General features: G+C 37.9%; 1 protein-coding gene across 3 annotated transcripts in view; it reads right to left on the bottom strand.

Annotated features, from left to right (window-relative positions):
- Positions 1-21,096, bottom strand: part of cops5 (COP9 signalosome subunit 5) — a 71,127-nt gene that overhangs the window by 15,117 nt on the left and 34,914 nt on the right. For all 3 annotated transcript variants that reach the window (XM_069921334.1, XM_069921335.1, XM_069921336.1), the window contains 2 exons: positions 9,741-9,869; positions 7,294-7,359 (listed from right to left, as the gene is read on the bottom strand). In XM_069921334.1, coding sequence (XP_069777435.1) covers positions 7,294-7,359; positions 9,741-9,869 — 195 coding nt within the window. The remainder of the gene's footprint in view (positions 1-7,293; positions 7,360-9,740; positions 9,870-21,096) is intronic.

Here is a 21,096-nt window from a genome sequence, read left to right as displayed (position 1 = left end):
TTGAAAACCACTGAGCTAAAGAAATTCCCACGGGCTTCTACAGATTTATCAAGAGCTAAAGGATAGCAATGGACAAAATTAGTGCAACCAGAATGGTCATCTAAGTATGGAGCCAAAAGAGATGGGGGAGATCTTGTATGAAATTTTTCCATCTACAGTTACTTAGGAAACAGACACAGAGTCTATAAAAGTGAGGCAAAACAGCAGTGAGGCCATGGAGCCAGTGTGGCCACTGGAATTGCAGTGGACACGATGAAATAACCACACAAGGTGTTTTACGAGTGAATCAAATGGATTTACTCTTCATCATCCATGCAGCCTTAAAGCCAGAATCATGCGCTGATGTCTTCATGCACTGATGTCACATGGACAGTTCGATGCCTCCTGGGAGTTGTAGTGCCACCATAGAACCGCTACATGCCACCCCCTCCCCCGAACCAACAAAAAGGTATGTCTGTCTTTTAGGTGGTCGACCTTTGCAATGGACTGTTGGCTGCTGCAGTGGGGAAATCTTGTCCACATGAACTGGTTTAAGCCTGTCAATAGTGAAAGACTGTGGTTTTCCTCCAAAGTCAAAAATACAGGTCGACCTAGTTGTCTGAGTATCCTATAATGCCTTTCGTAGGACGTCTGCAAAGGTTTACCAAGGGTTCCCCTTCGGTCAAAGACATATTCGCAGTTTTTGAGGTCTTCAGGCACAAAGGAAGAGTGTTCTCCATGCAGCAATGGTGGTATAGGAGTCAATTTTCCTCCAGTCTCCCTTAGCCTGCTCAACATTTCCTTAGGATCATCGCTGGAGTTGGAATGGTAGGGGACGAACTCCCCGGAACCACCAATGATGCGCTGTACACGAGCTCCACAGATGAAGCTTGGAGGTCTTCCTTTGGAGTGGTTCTAATCCCCAGTATTACCCAGGCCAGTTCATCAGCCCAGTTCGGGCCCTCTAAGTGAGCCATCAAGGCTGACTTGAGATGTCAATTAAATCTTTCCACCATTTCATTGGCCTGGAGATAACAGACATTCATATGATGAATTATTGTTCCAAGTGAGACAAAGCCATCCCCAGCGAGGAAGTAAATTGTGGTCCTCTATCCGAAGTAACATGCACCGTTAACCAAAATGAGACACCCAGGAACTGAGGAACACTCGAGCACAAGTATCTGCAGTAGCATCCATCATAGACACTGCCTTGGGCCACTGCTAAACCTGTGTATTACTGTAAAAAGATAACGTTATCCTCTTGAAACAGGAAGCAGACCAACAATGTCCATCTGGGCATGAGCAAAACACCGAGTAACTGCCAGGAAGGATTGCAGTGGTGCCTTAGTATGCCGAACCTTTGCTTTATGGCATGCAATACAGGACCTCACCATTTGCTTAGCTTCTTTTTAAAGACCATGCCTGTCCAAAACCATACGAATGGTCGATCTAATTGATGGATGTGAGAGACCATGCACAAAGTCAAATATTCAACATTTCCATGATGCAGGAACTACTGGACACAGGAGTCCTGTTGATGTATTACAGAGGAGTAGTTTGCCAATAACACCAATCTGGACATCTTTCAATTGCAGGTTCGTGATTGCAGCCCAATAAGTATTTGTCTCAGTCATTTTCGTGGATCGTGGCCAAAGCTGTGTAGTCAATACCTTGATCTTCAGACGAAACCTCATGTGGAGCAGAGCAGGAAAGTGCAACAGCTACTTTTTCCAGAAATATGTAGTATTTCTGTGGAGAATTCTAAAATGAATGATAATTGCCGTTGTTGTTGAGCTGACCAGGGCTCTGTGACCTTTGAAAATGCAAATGTTAAGGGCTTGTGGTCAGTGTACATAGCAAAATTTCTGCCCTTCAGCTTGTTGGAACCACAGTTCAGGCTCAGCTGTCCAGAAAGATGGAAGCTTCACAGCAATGGCTACAGAGTCAATGTTTGTCCACAAATACGTTTTTGGACTCATCAGGGTCACCAACTGTGACTATTGGAATTGCAGTGGACATGACAAAATAACAACATAAGGCATTTTTAGAGTGAATCAAACGTATTTACTCTTCATCACCTGCGCAACCTTTTAAAAGCCAGAATCATGCGCTTGACACATACTGACGTCATCATGCACTGATGTCACGTGGCTGGTGCGATGCATCCTGGGACTTGTAGTTCTGCCATACCTGTACAAACTATAGAGGAAGAGGTGCTTGCTGTTTGAGGAAAATAAAGATGGAGAAATCTCCAGGGCCTGGAGAGAAGCTAGTGAAGTATTGTAATTGCAGGCTCAAGTAGAAGTATTTAAAATCTCCTTAGCCACAGTGAGGTGCCAAAGGATTGGAGGAAAGTTAATATTTTGTTCTGTTGTTTAAGAAAGGCTCAAAGAATAATTCTGATAATTATAAGCTAGTGAGTCTGACATTAATCTTGGATGAGCTATTGGAAAATATCCTAAGAGACCAGATATACAAGTACTTGGATAGTCAACTTGGCTTTGTGCATGATAGATCATGTCTAACCAATCTTATAGAGTTTTTGAGGAAGTTAGCAGGAAAGTTTATGAAAGAAAGACAGTGGAAGTGGTCTACAAAGACTTTAGTAATGCTTTTGACAATGTCCCGCATGTGGTCAGGAAGGTTCAGTCACTCTGTATCCAGGGTGAGGCCATAAATTGGATTAGAAATTGGTTTTGCTGAATGAAGCCAGAGAGAGATAGTAGATGATTGCCTCAAAGTCACCAGTGAGGACAAATTTGGAGTATTATGTGCAGTTTTAATCATTTACCTACAGTAAAGATATCAATAAGATTGAATGAAAAAAACATACAAATGCTGGAGAAATTCAGCAGGTCAAACAGTGCCTTTATGTAGCAAAGGTGAAGATACATCACCAATGTTTCAGGCATGAAGGGCTCAAGCCCAAAACGTAGGTGATATGTCTTCACCTTTGCCACATAAAGGCACTGTTTGACCTGCTAAGTTTCTCCAGCATTTTTGTGTTTTTTCACTTAACCACAGTATCAACAGAATCCCATGTTTTACCTCAATAAGATTGAAACTGTGCAGAGAAAATTCATCAGGATGTTGCCAGGACTTGAGGTGACGAGTTATAGGAAAAGCTTCATTCCTTGGAGTGTCAAAGAGTGAGAGGAGATTTGATAGAGGTGTACAAAATTATGATAGGTATAGACTGGGTAAATGCAAGTAAGCTTTTTTCAGAGGTTGAGTGAGACTAGAATGAAAGGTCATGGGTTAAATGTGAAAGCTGAAATATGTAGGGGGAACATAAAGGAGAACTTCTTCATCAGAGGATAATGAGAGTGTGGAAAGAGCTGCAAGTGGAATTTGGAGATGCAAGTTCAATTTTAACACTTAAGAGAAATTTGGATAGGTACATGGATGGGAAGGGCCCAGTTGCTGGTTAATGGGTTTCTGTAGATAAATAGTTTACCATGGACTAAATGGGCTGAGGGCCTGTAGTTCTAAAATAATGCCATCATGCCTTAGGATGCACAAAACATCATTCTCCCATCTCCCTGGTCCTCACTGATCCACCATCTCAGTAAACTTCTCTAGTCCTGGAATTCAAGAGATCATATTTCAAATTATAGATTCTTGAGCATTTGAGATTTTGCTTGCATCACCATTGAAAGCTATTGATTCATCTGCCTAGACAGGGTTTCAACTTCCATTCTTAAAGCTCGACATCTCTTTAATCCTTTAACTATTGAACAGTACAGCACAATATGGGCCCTTCAGCCCACAATGTGTAAATAAACCTATTCCACATTCAATCTAAACATCCCCTTCTTTTTCACCCACAACCCTGCACTTTTCTTGCATCCATATGCAACCTAGAACTATTTTAATTGCCCCTATTGTATAAGCCTCCACCACACAAGGCTGTGTATACAAGGTACTCATCATGCTCTGAGTAAAAAAAACAAACCACTCTGATATCTCCTCTAAAGTTTCCTCCATTCACCTAAACTGCTGTACTCTAGCAGTGGCCATTGCTGCGCTGAGAAAAAGTACTGGCTATCCACCCTATTATTGCTTCTCTCAACCTCCATCACTCAACCTCCATCACTCAACTTTTTTTTCTCAAGACATGTTCTCCAATTCAGGCAGCATCCCAGTAAATCTTCCCTACATTCTCTCCAAAGCCTTCCACATCTTTCCCATAACGTATGACCAGAACTGAATATAGTAATATAAGAATGGTCTAACAAGAATTTTAGAGAGTTGCAACATTACCTCATGGCCCTTGAACTCAATCCCTCAACTACTGAAGGCCAATACACCATAAACCTTCTTAACCAATCAACTTGTGTGGCAAGCTTGAGGGATCTATTGACTTGGATCCCAAGATCCCTTTGTTTCTCTACACTGCTAAGAATCCTGTCATTAATCTTGTACTCTACCTTCACTTTCAATCTTTCAAAATGTATTGCTTCACACTTTTCCGGAAAGAACTACATCTGGCACTTCTCCTTTTATCTCTGCATTTTCCTATATCCCTTGGTAACCTACACTATCCACAACACCTCCAATCTTCAGATCAACATACTAACCCACCTCTCCACTTTCTTATCCATGTCATTTGTAAAAATAACAAAGAGGAGGAATGTCAGTTCCCTGTGAAACATGACCAGTCACCAACCTCCAGACGAAATAAGCTCCATCTACTACAATCCTCTTGCCTTCTGTGGACATCCCAATTCTAAATCCATGCAGCCATGTTTTCATGAACCCCATGCCTCTTGACTTTCTGGATGAGCCTAGGATGGGGAACATTGTCAAATGGCTCTATAAAATTCATATACACCACATCCTTGCCTTTGTCAATTTCATCACCCCATTGAAAAACTCAAATGAGGTTGTGAGGCTTAACCTGTCCCTTACAAGTTATGCTGACTAACGTAACAAGACAACGCTTCTCCAAATCGTCATAAATCCTGCCTTTTAGAATCTTCTCCAATAGTTTGTTCATCACTGGACTATAATTCCCAGAATTATCCCTTTACTTTTCTTCAACAAGGGGACTACATTTGGTATCCTCTAATCCTCTGGTAGCAATCTTATAGCCAGCGAGGATGCAAAGATCATTGTCAATATCCTGATAATCTCTTCTTTCACTTTCCAAAGTAATCTGGGTTATATCCCATCTCGCCCTAGGACTTATTTATCCTAATGCTGTTCAAACATTCTAACACTTTCTCTTTTTTTAACCTTAACTTGCTTCAGTATATCAGCCTGTTGGGTTGCTGACCACACATTCCTCAAGGTCCCTAACCCTGGCGAACATTGAAGCATTCATTTATTACCTCCCTTACCTCCTCTGTTTCCAGGTACATTTCCTTCTTTATTCCTGAGCACTCATACTTTGACTCCAATTATCCTCCTGTTCTTCACATACTTAGAGCATGCCTTGAGATTTTCCTCAGTCCTTCTTTCCAAGGCCTTTCATGTCCCCTTCTTGTTCTCCTAAGTTCTTTCTTGAGTGCCTTATAATTCTCAACAGTCCTGTCTGATATTTTTTCTTCATAAACCTTAATGATGTTTCTTTCTTCCTTGACTCTTTCACCTTCTTGTCAAGCATTCTTCCTTTACCCTACCATCCTTACCTATATAAAATGGGATACACTTATCTATTAATTGCAAGTGGTTCCTAAACATCATCCACATTTATGCTGTGCATCTCCCTGTGAATATTTGTTCACAATTAATGCTCCTAGGTTCTTGTCTATTACCACCATAATTATCCATCCCCAATTAAATACTTTCCCCATATTGTCTGCTCCTATCCATGGTTGTGCTAAAGATCAGGGAGTATAAAATATGAATAAAAATATTTTTAAAAGATAGATCAGAGAGTTTTGATCACTCTCTCTGAAATACTCATCCACCAAAAGGTCTGCCACCTGACCAGTTTCATTGCCCAGTACCTTGAAGAAGGGCTCAGGCCTGAAACACTGCCCCTCCTGTGAATGCTGCAAGTCCTGCCGAGTTCCTTCAGCATTTCTGTGTTTTTACTATAATCACAGCATCTGCAGACTCTAGTATAGACTCTCTTCTGGTCAACCTGTCTACAAGTTGTATCAGGAATTCTTTTTGAATATACCTGACAAATTTTGCCCCATCTAACTGTTTTGCAGTAAGGAAGTTCCAGTCAATATTAAGGAAGTTGAAGTCACCACAAGCCTGTTATTTTTGCACCTTTCTAAAATCAGCCTGTTTATCTGATCTTCAATGCTATAAAATACTCACATTAGAGTGATTTCTCATTTCTGGTTTCTGACTTCCACCATACTGACTTAGTAAATGACCCCTCCTCAATGTTCTCCTTTCTGCTGTTGTGTGCCATTTTGGCCACCCCCCACACTAGTCAGTTTCTCTCAAATGTTTTTGTTGGATGAAAGTGTGAGGTACCTCGAGAGATTTCATGAATTAAATGTGCTACCTAGATGAAATTTGTATTTGTGAAAGGCCCAAAGTGGAGAGATGACCAGCACAAATTGTCAAGTAATCTAGGACAGAAAGAAGGAATAAAAAATACCAATATCTCAACTGCAGGGAGTCATCACAGTATGATTTAAATTCACTTGTCTGTGAACATCAAAGTCTGCAGTAAAGGAACAGTACCCAAATCACCAAGAAAGGAAGAGCAGTTAAAGCAACTAAGTGAAGATACTAAAAATTGTAGGAATAGAAATTGCAACACAACACAAAGATTCCAAGATAGAGTATTTTGTTAACATATTAGTGTAATGTTAGCTGCAAAAACTACACTGCCATTGCTAATAGTTGGGCTACACTTATTATGAGGTGATTCACAATGTAAACATTAATGAGATGTTTATCCAAAAGTATGCTTCCAACACAGAGTTTTCTTTTCAAGAAGAAAAAGGTTTATCACAAATTTTCTGGCAATTTCTTAAGTGATAAGTTGAATCATGTAGCTTCTATGGTCTGGACACAGTTTTCTAATCTCAGACAGTGATGATAATGGCGAGACAAATCATCTGACTGTCCAAGATAGAGTTAATGGTAAAATGAGGAAGTCTGGTAAAGTTCTTGCTTTATTGTTCAGTTACCTCAACAAGAGGTTTGCATATGAACGAAAATGAGAACTTTTCATCTTCAATGCTGAACCTTTCCATGTCCATTAACTTAAAATAGCCAATTACCTTTTAGGTTTGTGGAACACACATAGGTATTAAGTGTATACAATCTGGAGATAAATGTCTTTAGGAGAAAATGAAAAGTGAGAAAATTATCATAAAAGGAAACAAAAGGAACACTTACCTTTGGATATGTTCTAAAAGCCCCAAGGTTTACTTTCCCAGCTGATATTGTTCTTGTAGGGTCAATCTAAAAGAAAACATTGCTCAACACAAATATTTTTAAATTTTGAATAGAGCACTAAAAATAAATGGCAATTGAATTGTTTATGTACACTGTTCCTTCATAAATAATTTACAGACAATGTAATTCATTACTCCATCAACATACAAATTAAATAGAGTCAGACAGCATGGAACAGGCTCTTCAGCCCATCTAGTCCATGCTGACCAAGTTGATGTTCTGGGCTAGTTCCATTTGCCTGCATTTGGCTCATACCATTTGAACCTTCTCCTTCGACATACAGTATCTATTCAAATGTAGTCATTTTTTTTTTAAACAAATAAAGCAAACAGTTAATTATGAAAGGCTATATTTAAGAGATAAATGTTGCACTGAAAACAATTTTAGTAATACAACATACTTGTGCACAAAATGCAATAATCAATAAGGTAATAACATGGCAAATCATTCAGATTTATGTAGGTTTGTAGAAAAAAATAAAGTGGATTTTTTTTGGTCGGTATATATGGGTCCGCACAACATCATGGGCCAAAGGGCCTGTACTGTCTGCCATGTTCTATATGATACTGATATTTCCCACTTTTCTAAAGTTCACTTTACGCCACTTTGCTTTTACAAAAGACCTTCATTAGTTTTTTTTTTAACTAACTGAAAGAAATTTGGAGGATTTTCGCTTTTATGAAAAAGAGGTGAAAAGCAAAAATTGTGTTCATTGTGGGCTGTCGGGAGAGTGCGGGGCAGCGGAATCAGTGTGGGAGCTGATAGCAGGCTGTCAGGAGAGTGTGGGGCAGTGAGGTCTGGGAATGTTCAAAAAATTTTCCTGTATAAATTTATGGTAATTGCTTCTTCGTTTTAAGCCATTTTGGCTTACGATAGGTTTCATAGGAACGCTCTACTTTCAGATAGCAGGGGATACCTGTATTCTTATATTTAATCTAAAATGATGATGCAGTTGGGAAATTAAGAAGCACGTCTGAGAAAAATATGATTTAAGTTTATGAACTGCATCACTTTTTAAAAAAACTTTCTCTTTGCTCTGATTTAAAGAGCATATATATAAATTTGCAAACAAATTTAGAAGTAAAAAGCAGAAACACAATAGTAGTTGGTATGTTCTTTGTAAAAGAACTAACAGTTAAATAATACAAAGCATCTGTAAAAGCTTGAGGGAAATTGCAAAGCTATATGCTGTAGTTTGCATGATAATAAATAAGCCATGGTAATAGTTTCATAAATTTAGAGGTGCATTAAAGAGTCAAGGTTCAATAATAAAGATCTCCAACTTACTTCAGGTACCAATCAGAATCAGAATGTATTGTCATGAACAAGTCACGAAATGTGTTGTTTTGCAGCAACATTAGAGTGCAAACATTTATGTAAACCACCTTACCAAAATAAATAAAAATAGTGCAAGAAAAAATGAAAGTAAGACAGTGCCTGTGGTTCATTGTTCATTCAGGAATCTGATGACAGAGGGAAAAAGCTGTCCTTCTGCTGCTGAGTGCTTGTCTTCAGGCTCCTGTACCTTTTTCCTGATGGTAGCAGGGAGAAGAGGGCAGGGTTGGGGGTCCTTAAGGACCAATGCATGAAATGGCAAAGTGAATTGTTAAATGCATGTTAGATGAAAAGGAGAGTCTGAGATTTCTGGGTATCTGTGTGGATGGAACTCATCTATACAAAATTTGGACTGGTATTTTCTCTGCCACAGTAAATATTATTTTGGGGAAAGGCTTGTACTTGAGTAAGGTACTTGAGTATGCACAGAAATTAATGAGGAAACAAAGTTGAAAGGCCAATCAGCAGAGGAGAAGAAAAAAAATAAGGCAAGCAGAGGGAGGTTAGAGTTCCACACAAATGTATTGTGAATAGAAGTAGTCAGCCTAAGATCCAACTTGCTTTTGTTCATATAAGGCCAGTAATCAAAAACAAAAAAAAATTCCAACATATGCAAGAGCGAAAGAATAAGGAGAACAAAGTAAAACACATGAGAAAGAAAGACAAAGGGTTATGAACAAAGGGAATGAACTAACAACTTTTACTTGAGCTATAAATTGTACAATCTGAAATAAGCGAAAACATATCAAACTTAAATTGAAACTAACTCGAACATATGTTATATGACCATGCAAAGTTAAAATTTTGTAATCAATAACTCAGCATATAAAGCTGATTCAATGTGGAAATAGAACAAGACAAAGCAGCAATCCTTCCAAAATAATCTCATTTACAAAAATCGTGGCAATTACTGCATCTTCAAGGTCAGGTTTTATATTGTAGATATTTGTAATTGAAACAAACAAAATAACTTTAAATAAAAATAGAGTTTGCACATGCAAGATTTTTAATATTTAATTCATATAAATGAATTGTAGATACAATGTACATACCACCACTGCTACAAATGGTTCCTGAAACTGCTGATTCAACATCTGAGTACTAACATCAATTCCCGAAAGCCAACATCCATAACCTGGATGACTGTGATACCAGCCAATTGCATTCTCTAGACGTCCAACCTGGGGTTGCAAAATAAAATTAAATAAGCACACAATATTTAGAGAAGTAACTTTAATTTTTAATCTTTAAGCACAAAATAAAACAAAATCTTTTTTCATAATTTAATATGCCAGAAAGAGCACCCATTCAAAATACGGAAAAAGAACAAAAAATGAACAAACTCAACAGGTCAGCTAGCATCTGCAACAAGAGGGATGCTACTTTTGTCATGCATCCTTCCAATGCAATTCTAATACTTCTGAATTATGTAGAATCAGATTACATCATAGGTGAGAAAGATGGTCCTCGACAGAGCAAGAGGGTGGATTCTTTTGATTATTGTATACTTACTGTTTGGTCATCACATGATTCTAGGGAAACTCAAAGCATTGAGTTCCTTTCTAAAACTTTTTGTGTCAGCTTAGATGATCTTGGTTAGGGGCTTCTGTAAATATCACTTTTTTATTCTCTCCATCCCACCCCTCCCCAAGGTGAAGCATGTTTTATGTCCTCCTGCAACAAAACATGGATAACACTTTCCATTGAATTGAGTTGTTGAATGTGATCAGAGCCTTAAGATTAGTGATATTGACCTAGGCAAAGTCACTGGCATTGGGTTAGCTATTCTGTTAGTAGATTTGGAGCAAAAATTCAGCTGAAGTCCTGGAGGTACATCTCCAATGTATTGAAACACAGTGCTGCTTTACCCCACTGTGCACTGAGATTGAGTATATGGTAAATAAACTGACAAGGGTCATGGCTTGCATGTGATCAAGACCCAGCAAGAGGTTGGAAATTATTGATTTTTTTGTGGAAAGTCAAATCTGTGAATGATCCTCCACGCACTGGCGTATCTAGGAAATGGCAGTCAGTGCACATGACCCAGGCACCATTGGAAGATGGCACCACTGTCCTCGCCCATCAATCCTCGTAAGAGTTTAAAAACAAGCTCCTATGCGTTATTTAGGAGCAGGAGTGCGCGTTGAGTCAGTATACACACCCCCTTCTGCTCAATGTCAGTTCCTTTGACACGTCGGAGGTGCCAGTTCAGCATCCCCTTTGCTGCAGTGTCCTCAGTCACCCAGAAAAACCCGCACACGTTCTGCTGTGGGCTTCATATTAAACCTAGCACTGAGCATTCTCCAAAGGGCGAGGGCTCCAGTACCAATTCTCCTTTAACGACAATGTAAAAAAATACAGAGTGCACCGTGATCTTGGTAAACGAGTGACTGAAAGTTGGCAATTTGTGGCACGCACACAACAGCAAAGTCTGGAAATTATTCACCCATAACCCCAAGCCTGACTCCCCCCAACTCTTCCAACACCTGGATCCTGAACCCTACCCTTGGCCTACAGCACACTGGAGCTCCTGACACCAAACCCTCCCCCTGGCCTACACTGGAGCTCCCAACGCCTCACTCTGAACCCTCCTCTCGGCCTCCACTGGAGCGACACCCGACTCCAAACCCTCCCCTGTCCCATTAGAGCCAAAGCTGAGGAGGGTGTGCGCTGAAGGATGAGTTTCAGCGTGGGCTTCGGCATCTTCCTGCTTCTCTTCCACTGGGTGCTTGCCACAGAGAGTCACCTTTCCACTGAAGGTAAGAGAGGGCAAGGGCGTCCACGAGGACAGTGACAGCCGCTAAACTCTTTAACTTTGGCCACTCCACTCTGGCCCAGGAATGCTGCCCACTGCTTTCATTAAATGAATGTTGGCCTTTAAGTAGGCAGACGGTTTTTAAAAAAAATTGAACCAACTGTCATATATTTTAAAGTGTAGATAACTTTCCAACATCTCAATATATCCAACACAACATTGGATATGACTATTTTAGGGTTCTACAGCAGTGAGGGCAGGTATGGAAGGTGAAGTGGATGGCATGGCAGCAGCACAGGATGAAGGGTTGAAGTAAATAAGCAAGTTTTAATGGGTGGGGGGGGGGGGAGGAGACACAATTTCAGTGCTTGCCATAGGCACCAATGCAGTTTGAAAAATACATACCAGAGTAATATTTTAGAGAGAGAAATGAGGTAGAAACCTTTATCACATTAACAAGTTGCTGGAGGATCATTTTATATATGGTTAAAGAGGAGCTGCAAAAAGGAACAAGTCTGACTTTTTTAGCCAGAATGAATAAAATGGGCTTAATTGTCCCTTTATGCTCCCCATTTTCTCACAATCCTCTTCACAGATGCTGACTAAAGTAAATTTATTTGTAAAAACATAAAAATGCCCTTGCTTGTTCTACCTTATTCAATCTAGTAAGAAATAGTGATAATAGCAAACCTGAAACAGGATTAAATCAAATGATGGGATTTATTTAGAATTTGCATTCCCACATTTGTTTGAGCTTTTTGGCTGTGCTCAACTCCTTGAAAACAAGTGCTTGTTTCAAACTAGTATTCTTTCCAAAATATAAATAAATAGATACTAGGAATAAACCTATACTTTACCAGTCATAAATTTTTGTAACGTACAATTCAAAAGAAATTCCAATAAGATGACAAAACATGTCTTAAAACAAACTTTCACACATCATATATCACCATTTGATGTACTGTATACCACCACCTGCTGGCTTAAAGCATGTTTTCACTTTCAGGTCAAAATGAAATATATGCAAGTGCAAATTAACTCAAGCCCAATTTGTTGGCAATCCAACTTGATCATACCAAACTTGTTGGCAAATATCTGTTTCTAGATTATATCTACGTCAGGTATTGCAGCCCTAAAAGGACACACGAATCAGGTTTGGAAGGGCTTGGAACAATTACAAATTTTGTTTGAAAATGCTAGGTACAAAAAAAAAATGAATTGTGGCCTATCATTTATGTCACATTTTAAACAGGCAATAATGCTGCCAAACTTCACTTAGATTGAAGGATTTCTTTCACCTACAATTTGTGGGCATATCATTGGAACTCCTTGTCAGCGAATTATTTGTATCCATCATACTGTCATACAGTACATCTTTTCCTTAGGCACTGCTCAACCACATTTGTCATGCTTCTGCACAGATGTAATCATGTTCCTTTATCTTCTCGCTTACAAAAAGAGTAATGTGGCAAACAAAGTTAATGCTTATTCAGATATGGATTCTTGTGCAGCACATTATAAATAATTGGTTGAACAGACAAATGTTGCCTTTATATGTATGCTGTGGCATAGTTAAATGTCAACTTCCTAGAATTCCACACTTTAAACACAAGATTTTGTTTACTGATAACAAATTCTTACTAGTGTCTACAATCAAGTGAGGAATCTAAAGTGGGGGGGCGATGGTAAAATGAGGATAGGAAGGATGTGCACGCAGAGGTTTATGTGCCTGTCTGAGTTTGTTTTGCTGAATATGGAATGCAGAGTTATGAAGCAATTGCATTTTAGTTTTATGAACCCATAACAGGATATTGTGGTTAGATGAACCAGAAAATTTTTGATAAAATGAATCTGAATAGATTTCCTGAAATTAATTAGACAATGCAATTTCTTTTTTTTTGTTTGATGACAAACCTTTATTCAAGAAATTAAAGTTACAGCTTTCCATATCTGAGAGAAATAGTCACACGCCTCTCTTAGATTACTGGAGCCTGTAACCACTAGGTTAAGAATTTTTCATCCTAATCATTTTTGACAATGCAATTCTTGATAGAAAATTTAAATTGTGGTATTTTCCATTGTGTGTGCGAGTAGAAAATTGACTAGTAAGGAGACATTTGACCAATAATAAACTTGACCAACAGACTAAATGGTCACTACACACAGATTACATTTGATTCTAAAGATTACAGCCCAGATTTTAGTGATGAATGAGCAGTGAAAGCTGTTAATTACACATACCCAAAGACTTATGCACAGGAAGTTGCGGTAATTATAATTCAATTTCTGCTTGGGGCATTTGGGATTTGCAAACAGAGGAAGCTACTGCAACTTGTTAATCAACCTGAAAAATCTTAACTGAGGCATACATATTCTAAATCAGGAAGCGCATCAGAATATTTAATTCAATGCCAAATCATGCACAAAAAAACAAAATAAAGAGGAACAACAGATGACAGAGGAAGAGACAAAAAAGTCTGGGAAATAAATTATTGTTGGAGCTTTAGGGTAATTAATTTGTGAAGGAATTAAACTCCATAATTGCAAAATATTAATTTCTAATGCCAGAAAAATTGTTCAGAAATAATCAAGACTAATCATTAAAATTTACTTACAAGAATGCAAAAACCATACAAATTGCTGCTACATTTTATGGGCGAATGTCACACTGCACACCTTGCTGAAATGGTGATGCAATTCTGTTGAGAACTACTAATAATAAGGTATTTCAATCTCCGGTGAAGCAAATCTTCAGCTGGGATCAAGAATCCTAGACAGAAACCTCCAGGACACTTAGTTTAGCTTCTACAAGGAGAAAACGCTAATGGATAGATCTAAAAAGAGCAGATGAAAGTGAGTCAAATAAAATGGCTAGTTGGTTATAAAATGGTATAAGCCCCTTTTCCACTAGCACATTGTCACAAGAATTAATAGAGAATTAACTGGACAGGGAAAAAGGGCTTAAGATTTTTGGGGGGGGGCAGGGGAGGGATGTGGTGGACAGCAAGGAAGGCTTTCTATAGCCCCTTATCCACTGGCTTCCCAATCAATTGGCTGTGCAGTGTCCCAGAATAGGAAGCCCTTTGTGCCGTTTCCACTGGGCCACCCTGAACTGGGACACAAATTGCTTTTCCACTGAATATAATTCATCCCCAGGGATTGGCATGTTCTACCTTCATTTGGAAATAGGTGACTCTCTGCTGTCCCTTTTCCACTAATTTTATCACCATGCCGGCATCAGCAAATGCCAGGGAGATGAGTAGGGTTAGAGGCGGTTAATCCCCAGCATGAAATGACGTCATTTGATGCTGGTGTTCGGACAGTGTTCCTTTTCCACTGGACCCTGTCCTAGTAAATTCCCAGTTAATTCCTGGGACAGGGTACCAGTGGAAAAGGGACTAAAGTTTACAGCAGGATCTGAATCTGCTGGTGTGATATTTCTTCTATTGTAATAAAGAAACTTTGGTTTTATTTTATTAACAACTCACAATCTCGTGGGACATAAATTTTACATCTAACCCAAGGTGGAACATTCCATCTCCGACGTCCTCTCGTGCTCAGGAGGGTCACCAATTCCCAATCACCACATCCCAATCTTCCTTAACATGTTCAATCCAGTAACAATTCACGATAATACAGTATTCATTTCAAAGTTAAAGATACACATAAACACAAACATCAATAGCACAAACTTTTAAGTGTGCAGTTATTTTTCTTTTAGAGATTCAGCCTGTTAGGTACTTTGATAATGCATGTGGATCTTCTCAACACAGGTGCATGTGTCAACTACTATCTAGCACTTGTGGTGTTTCCTCTATTGTAGTAAGGCTGGATATTCTGTATTTGTCTGTTCTTGCAGCATCACGTGTTTTCAGCAGACTCTTTCGATTCCTCTTCAGTATCTGACCATCCTCTGTTCTGACACTGCAAGATCTTGGGTTTACTTTCTCCAGAACAGTGACCTTCTTGTCCCAGGTGTTGCAATCTCAGAGTCTCACTGTGTCATGTTGTGCCAGTGGCCCCAACCATCTTTCTGACTTGTCATACTTTGCTTTTTGTCTCCTTTGCAGATGCTTTTGTTTCCATTTGACACCTCTGTTCTTGTTTAGGTCAGAAGAGTATGGAAGTGTGGTATGTTGTCTATGTCTCATCAGGAGATCAGTGGGTGACATGGCATGTTCAAGTTGTGAAGTTCGGTAACTTAACAGAACTAGATGAGGATCTGAGGCACTGTCTTGTGCTTTCTTGAGCAGCTGTTGTGAATTTTTTCTGCTTTACAATTTGACTGGGGATGCAGAAGACTTGAAGTCATGTCGAAAATCATAAACTTCTTCAAAGTTCTGGAATTCTCTACAACTGTAGCATGGTCCATTGTCTCAGTAGATGATTTGAGGAATTCCGTGTCTTGCAAAGATCGATTTCATATATTTGATCACACAGGCAGCAGACATGCTGATAAGCAGTGTAATCTCAGGATGGTTCAATAGATAGTCAATAATCAGCAAGTAAATCTTTCCATCCAGGTGGAACAGTCCGTTCCAACTTTCTACCATGGCTCCTCTGGTAAGTCAGTTCTAGTCATGGGTTCCTTTAGCTGCTGTGCGAGATGTTTCAGACAGGTCTCACAGCATTTATCCTGGCCAATAAACTGTAGTTCTGGCCCTCCTCTCGCATTTTTCAATTCCAAGGTGCCCCTCATGCAATCTTTACAGTATATCTTGTCACAGTGATTGAGGAATGATAATTCTGCTCTGAGAAAAAGCCCTTTTTTTAAAAATTTTTTATTTTTCACACCATAAATCACAATAGCCATGATATACACTTTTTCTTTTCCACACATTTACAGTGACTTTTTCTCCCTCCCCCCTCCCTCCTCCCAAGCCACCCCCCACCCCCCCCCCTCATCCATTTTAGGTATACAATCTAGGTTGCATTAATTCAGTCAGACAATGTTGTCATTCAACAAAAATACACCAGAAATTCTACTGAGTCCATTCTTTTCTTTTCTTCTCCTGCCATCAACTTAGGTAATGTTTGTACCCGGTAGGTTTTCGCTATTGTATTTAATGTAAGGCTCCCATACTTGTTCGAATATTTCAATATTATTTCTTAAACTATATGTTATTTTTTCTAATGGAATACATTTATTCATTTCTATATACCATTGTTGTATTTTCAAATTATCTTCCAATTTCCAGGTTGACATAATACATTTTTTTGCTACGGATAGGGCTAACTTGACAAATCTTTTTTGTGCATCTTCCAAGTCAATTCCAAATTCTTTATTTTTTATGTTACTTAGGAGAAAGATCTCTGGATTCTTTGGTATATTGTTTTCTGTTCTTTTATTTAATATCTGATTGAGATCATCCCAAAATTTTTCTACTCTCTCACATGTCCAGATTGCATGAATTGTTGTTCCCCTTTCTTTTTTACATCGAAAACATCTATCAGATACTGTTGGGTCCCATTTATTTAACTTTTGCGGTGTAATGTATAGTCTGTGTAACCAATTATATTGTATCATACGCAGCCTCGTATTTATTGTATTTCTCATCGTTCCAGAACATAATTTCTCCCATGTTTCCTTTTTTATCTTTATATTTAAATCTTGTTCCCATTTTTGTTTAGTTTTACCATTTGTTTCCTCATTCTCCTTTTCTTGCAGTTTGATATACATATTTGTTATAAATCTTTTGATTAACATTGTATCTGTAATCACATATTCAAGGTTACTTCCCTCTGGTAAACTCAAATTGCTTCCTAATTTATCTTTCAAGTAGGATCTCAGTTGGTAATATGCCAGCGCTGTATCTCCAGTTATATTGTACTTATCTCTCATTTATTCAAAGGATAAGAATCTACTTCCTGAAAAACAATTTTCTATTCTTTTAATCCCTTTTTTTTCCCATTTTCTAAAGGAAAGGTTGTCTATTGTAAAAGGGAGTAGCTTATTTTGCGTCAATATTAGTTTTGGTATTTGATAATTTATTTTATTTCTTTCTACATGAATCTTCTTCCATATATTGAGGAGATGGTGTAATACTGGAGAAGTTCTATGTTGTACCAATTTTTCGTCCCATTTATATAATATGTGTTCAGGTATCTTTTCCCCTATTTTATCTAATTCGAGTCTCGTCCAGTCTGGTTTTTCCCTTGTTTGATAAAAATCTGATAGGTACCTTAATTGTGCGGCTCTATAATAATTTTTGAAGTTTGGCAATTGTAAGCCTCCTTGTTTATACCATTCTGTTAATTTATCTAGTGCTATCCTCGGTTTCCCCCCTCTCCATAAAAATCTCCTTATTATTTTCTTTAACTCTTTGAAGAATTTTTCTGTCAGTTGTATTGGCAATGCCTGAAATAAGTATAGTATCCTTGGAAAAATGTTCATTTTAATACAGTTTATCCTTCCTATCAGTGTTAGTGGTAGCTCTTTCCAATGCTCTAAATCGTCCTGTAATTTTTTCATTAGTGGATTGTAATTGAGTTTATATAATTGGCCTAGATTTTTGTTTATTTGCACACCTAGGTATCTTATTGCCTGCATTTGCCATCTGAATGGGGATTCCTCCTTAAATTTTGAGAAATCCGCGTTATTCATAGGCATTGCTTCACTTTTATTTACGTTTATCTTGTATCCCGACACTTCTCCATATTCCTTCAATTTCTTATATAGTTCTTTTATTGATAGTTCTGGTTCTGTTAAGTACACTATCACATCATCCGCAAATAGACTGATTTTATATTCCCTGTCTTTTATTTTTATTCCTTTTATATTATTATCTATTCTTATCGATTCTGCTAGTGGTTCTATAGCTAGCGCAAACAATAATGGTGATAGTGGGCATCCCTGCCGCGTTGACCTGCTTAAGTTAAATTGCTTTGATACATGTCCATTTACTGTCACTTTCGCTAACGGTCCCTCATATAATGCTTTAATCCAATTAATATACTTCTCCGGTAAACTGAATTTTTGCAATACTTTGAACAAGTAATTCCATTCTACTCTGTCGAAGGCCTTCTCTGCGTCTAAAGCAACTGCTACTGCCGGTGCTTTATTTCCTTCTACTGCATGAATTAAGTTAATAAATTTACAAATATTGTCTGTTGTGCGTCTTTTTTTGATAAATCCAGTTTGGTCTAAATTTACCATTTTCGGTACCTGTTCTGCTAATCTGTTTGCTAATAGTTTAGCTATTATCTTATAATCTGTGTTTAGCAGAGATATTGGTCTATATGACGCTGGTGAGAGTGGATCTTTCCCTTGTTTTAGTATCACTGTAATTATTGCTGTTTTACATGAATCTGGTAAGTTTTGTGTCTCATCAATCTGGTTGATTACATCCAGGCGGGGCGGTATTATTAGATCTTTAAATGTTTTGTAGAATTCTATTGGGAGTCCATCCTCTCCTGGTGTCTTATTATTTGGTAAATTTTTTTATTATCTCTTGTATTTCTACTGTTCCAAATGGTTCTGTTAATTTATTTTGTTCCTCTATTTGTAGTTTTGGTAGTTCAATTTTAGTCAAAAATTCATCTATTTTCCCTTCTTTCCCTTCGTTTTCAGTTCGGTATAATTGTTCATAGAATTCTCTGAAGTTTTCCTTAATTTCTTTTGGATTATATGTAATTTGTTTGTCTTTTTTCCTTGTTGCCAATACCATTTTCTTAGTTTGCTCTGTCTTAAGCTGCCATGCTAAGATTTTGTGTGTTTTTTCACCTAGTTCATAATATTTCTGTTTTGTCTTCATTATATTCTTCTCCACCTTATATGTTTGTAATGTTTCATATTTTATTTTTTTATCCGCCAATTCTCTTCTTTTGGTTGTATCTTCCTTTATTGCTAATTTTTTTTTCTATGTTTATTATTTCCCTTTCCAACTGCTCTGTTTCCTGATTATAGTCCTTCTTCATCTTGGTTGCATAACTTATTATTTGTCCTCTAATGAATGCTTTCATTGCATCCCATAGTATAAACTTATCTTCCACTGATTCCGTATTTACTTCAAAGTACATTTTTAATTGTTTATCAATAAATTCTCTAAAATCCTGTCTTTTAAGTAGCATGGGGTTTAATCTCCATCTATACATTCTTGGAGGGATGTCCTCTAGCTCTATTGCCAATAACAGTGGTGAGTGGTCCGATAATAGTCTAGCTTTATATTCTGTTTTCCTAACTCTCCCTTGAATGTGGGCTGATAACAGGAATAGGTCTATCCTTGAGTATGTTTTATGTCTAGTCGAGTAGTATGAGTATTCCTTTTCTTTTGGGTTTTGTTTCCTCCATATGTCCACAAGTTTCATTTCTTGCATTGATTTAATTATAAATTTGGTTACTTTGTTCTTCCTGTTAATTTTTTTCCCCGTTTTATCCATATTTGAAATTCAGATTGAAATCCCCTCCTATTAGTATGTTCCCTTGCGTATTAGCTACCTTCAGAAAGATATCTTGCATAAACTTTTGATCTTCTTCGTTAGGTGAATATATATTAAGTAGATTCCAAAGCTCCGAATATATCTGACATTTTATCATAACATATCTCCCTGCTGGATCTATTATTTCCTCTTCTATTTTAAATGGCACATTTTTGCTAATTAATATAGCCACTCCTCTTGCTTTTGAATTGTACGATGCTGCTGTTACATGTCCTACCCAATCTCTCTTTAATTTCTTGTGCTCCAATTCAGTTAAGTGTGTTTCTTGGACAAATGCTATATCTATTTTTTCCTTTTTCAGTAAATTTAGTAGTTTCTTCCTTTTAATTTGGTTATGTATTCCATTAATATTTAGAGTCATATATTTCAGCGTAGCCATTTTATATTTTGTTTATCTTCTCTTTCCGTTTTTCCATCATTACCTTTCCTCCTTTTCCATTTCTGTTTTCTTATTTTTAACTCTTTACCAGACAACATTCCTACAACATCCAACATTTTCCTTATTCTCCTATTTCTATCTTCTTTATCCCCAACCTCCCCTTCCCCTCCTGAGTTGTCCTTTATCCCTTGTCGGACAACCACATCTCCCCTCTCCATTTGGATTTGCGAATCCACTCGCAAGCGTCAACTGATTTTGCAGTGACCGCTCTTTTCCCCCACCCAGCCCCCCCAGAAAAGATTTCACTTTTTATATGTCACAAAGGTCACTCTTTTAATTCCCTCCTTATTCTCTCTATTCCATTACCTTCCCTTATTAATTCTTGTCTATACTATCTATGTTTTCCTCTAATTACAGATACTTTCACGTATGCCCATTGTCTCTATTCACTCTTATACCTCTTTACCCGCATACATATCAATCGTGGTCATTTTTACCCTCATTACCCGTCTTCATCCCTCAGTCTATTTTTGTCTTTACCCACATACATATCAATCGTGATCATTTTTGCTCTCATTACCCGTCTTCATCCCTCAGTCTATTTTTGTAATTGTTCTGCAAATTTTCGTGCTTCTTCTGGATCCGAGAACAGTCTGTTTTGTTGTCCTGGAATAAATATTTTCAATACCGCAGGATGCTTCAGTGTAAATTTATATCCTTTCTTCCATAGAATCGCTTTTGCTGTATTGAACTCTTTTCTCTTCTTTAGGAGTTCAAAGCTTCTATCTGGATAAATGAAGATTTTTTGCCCTTTATACTCCAGTGGTTTGTTGCC

The sequence above is a fragment of the Narcine bancroftii genome, chromosome 2 (assembly GCF_036971445.1).
Source record: "Narcine bancroftii isolate sNarBan1 chromosome 2, sNarBan1.hap1, whole genome shotgun sequence".
Lineage (NCBI taxonomy): Eukaryota > Metazoa > Chordata > Chondrichthyes > Torpediniformes > Narcinidae > Narcine > Narcine bancroftii.
Note: the sequence above shows the minus strand (reverse complement) of the source record. Positions and strands in the feature narration are given on the sequence as shown.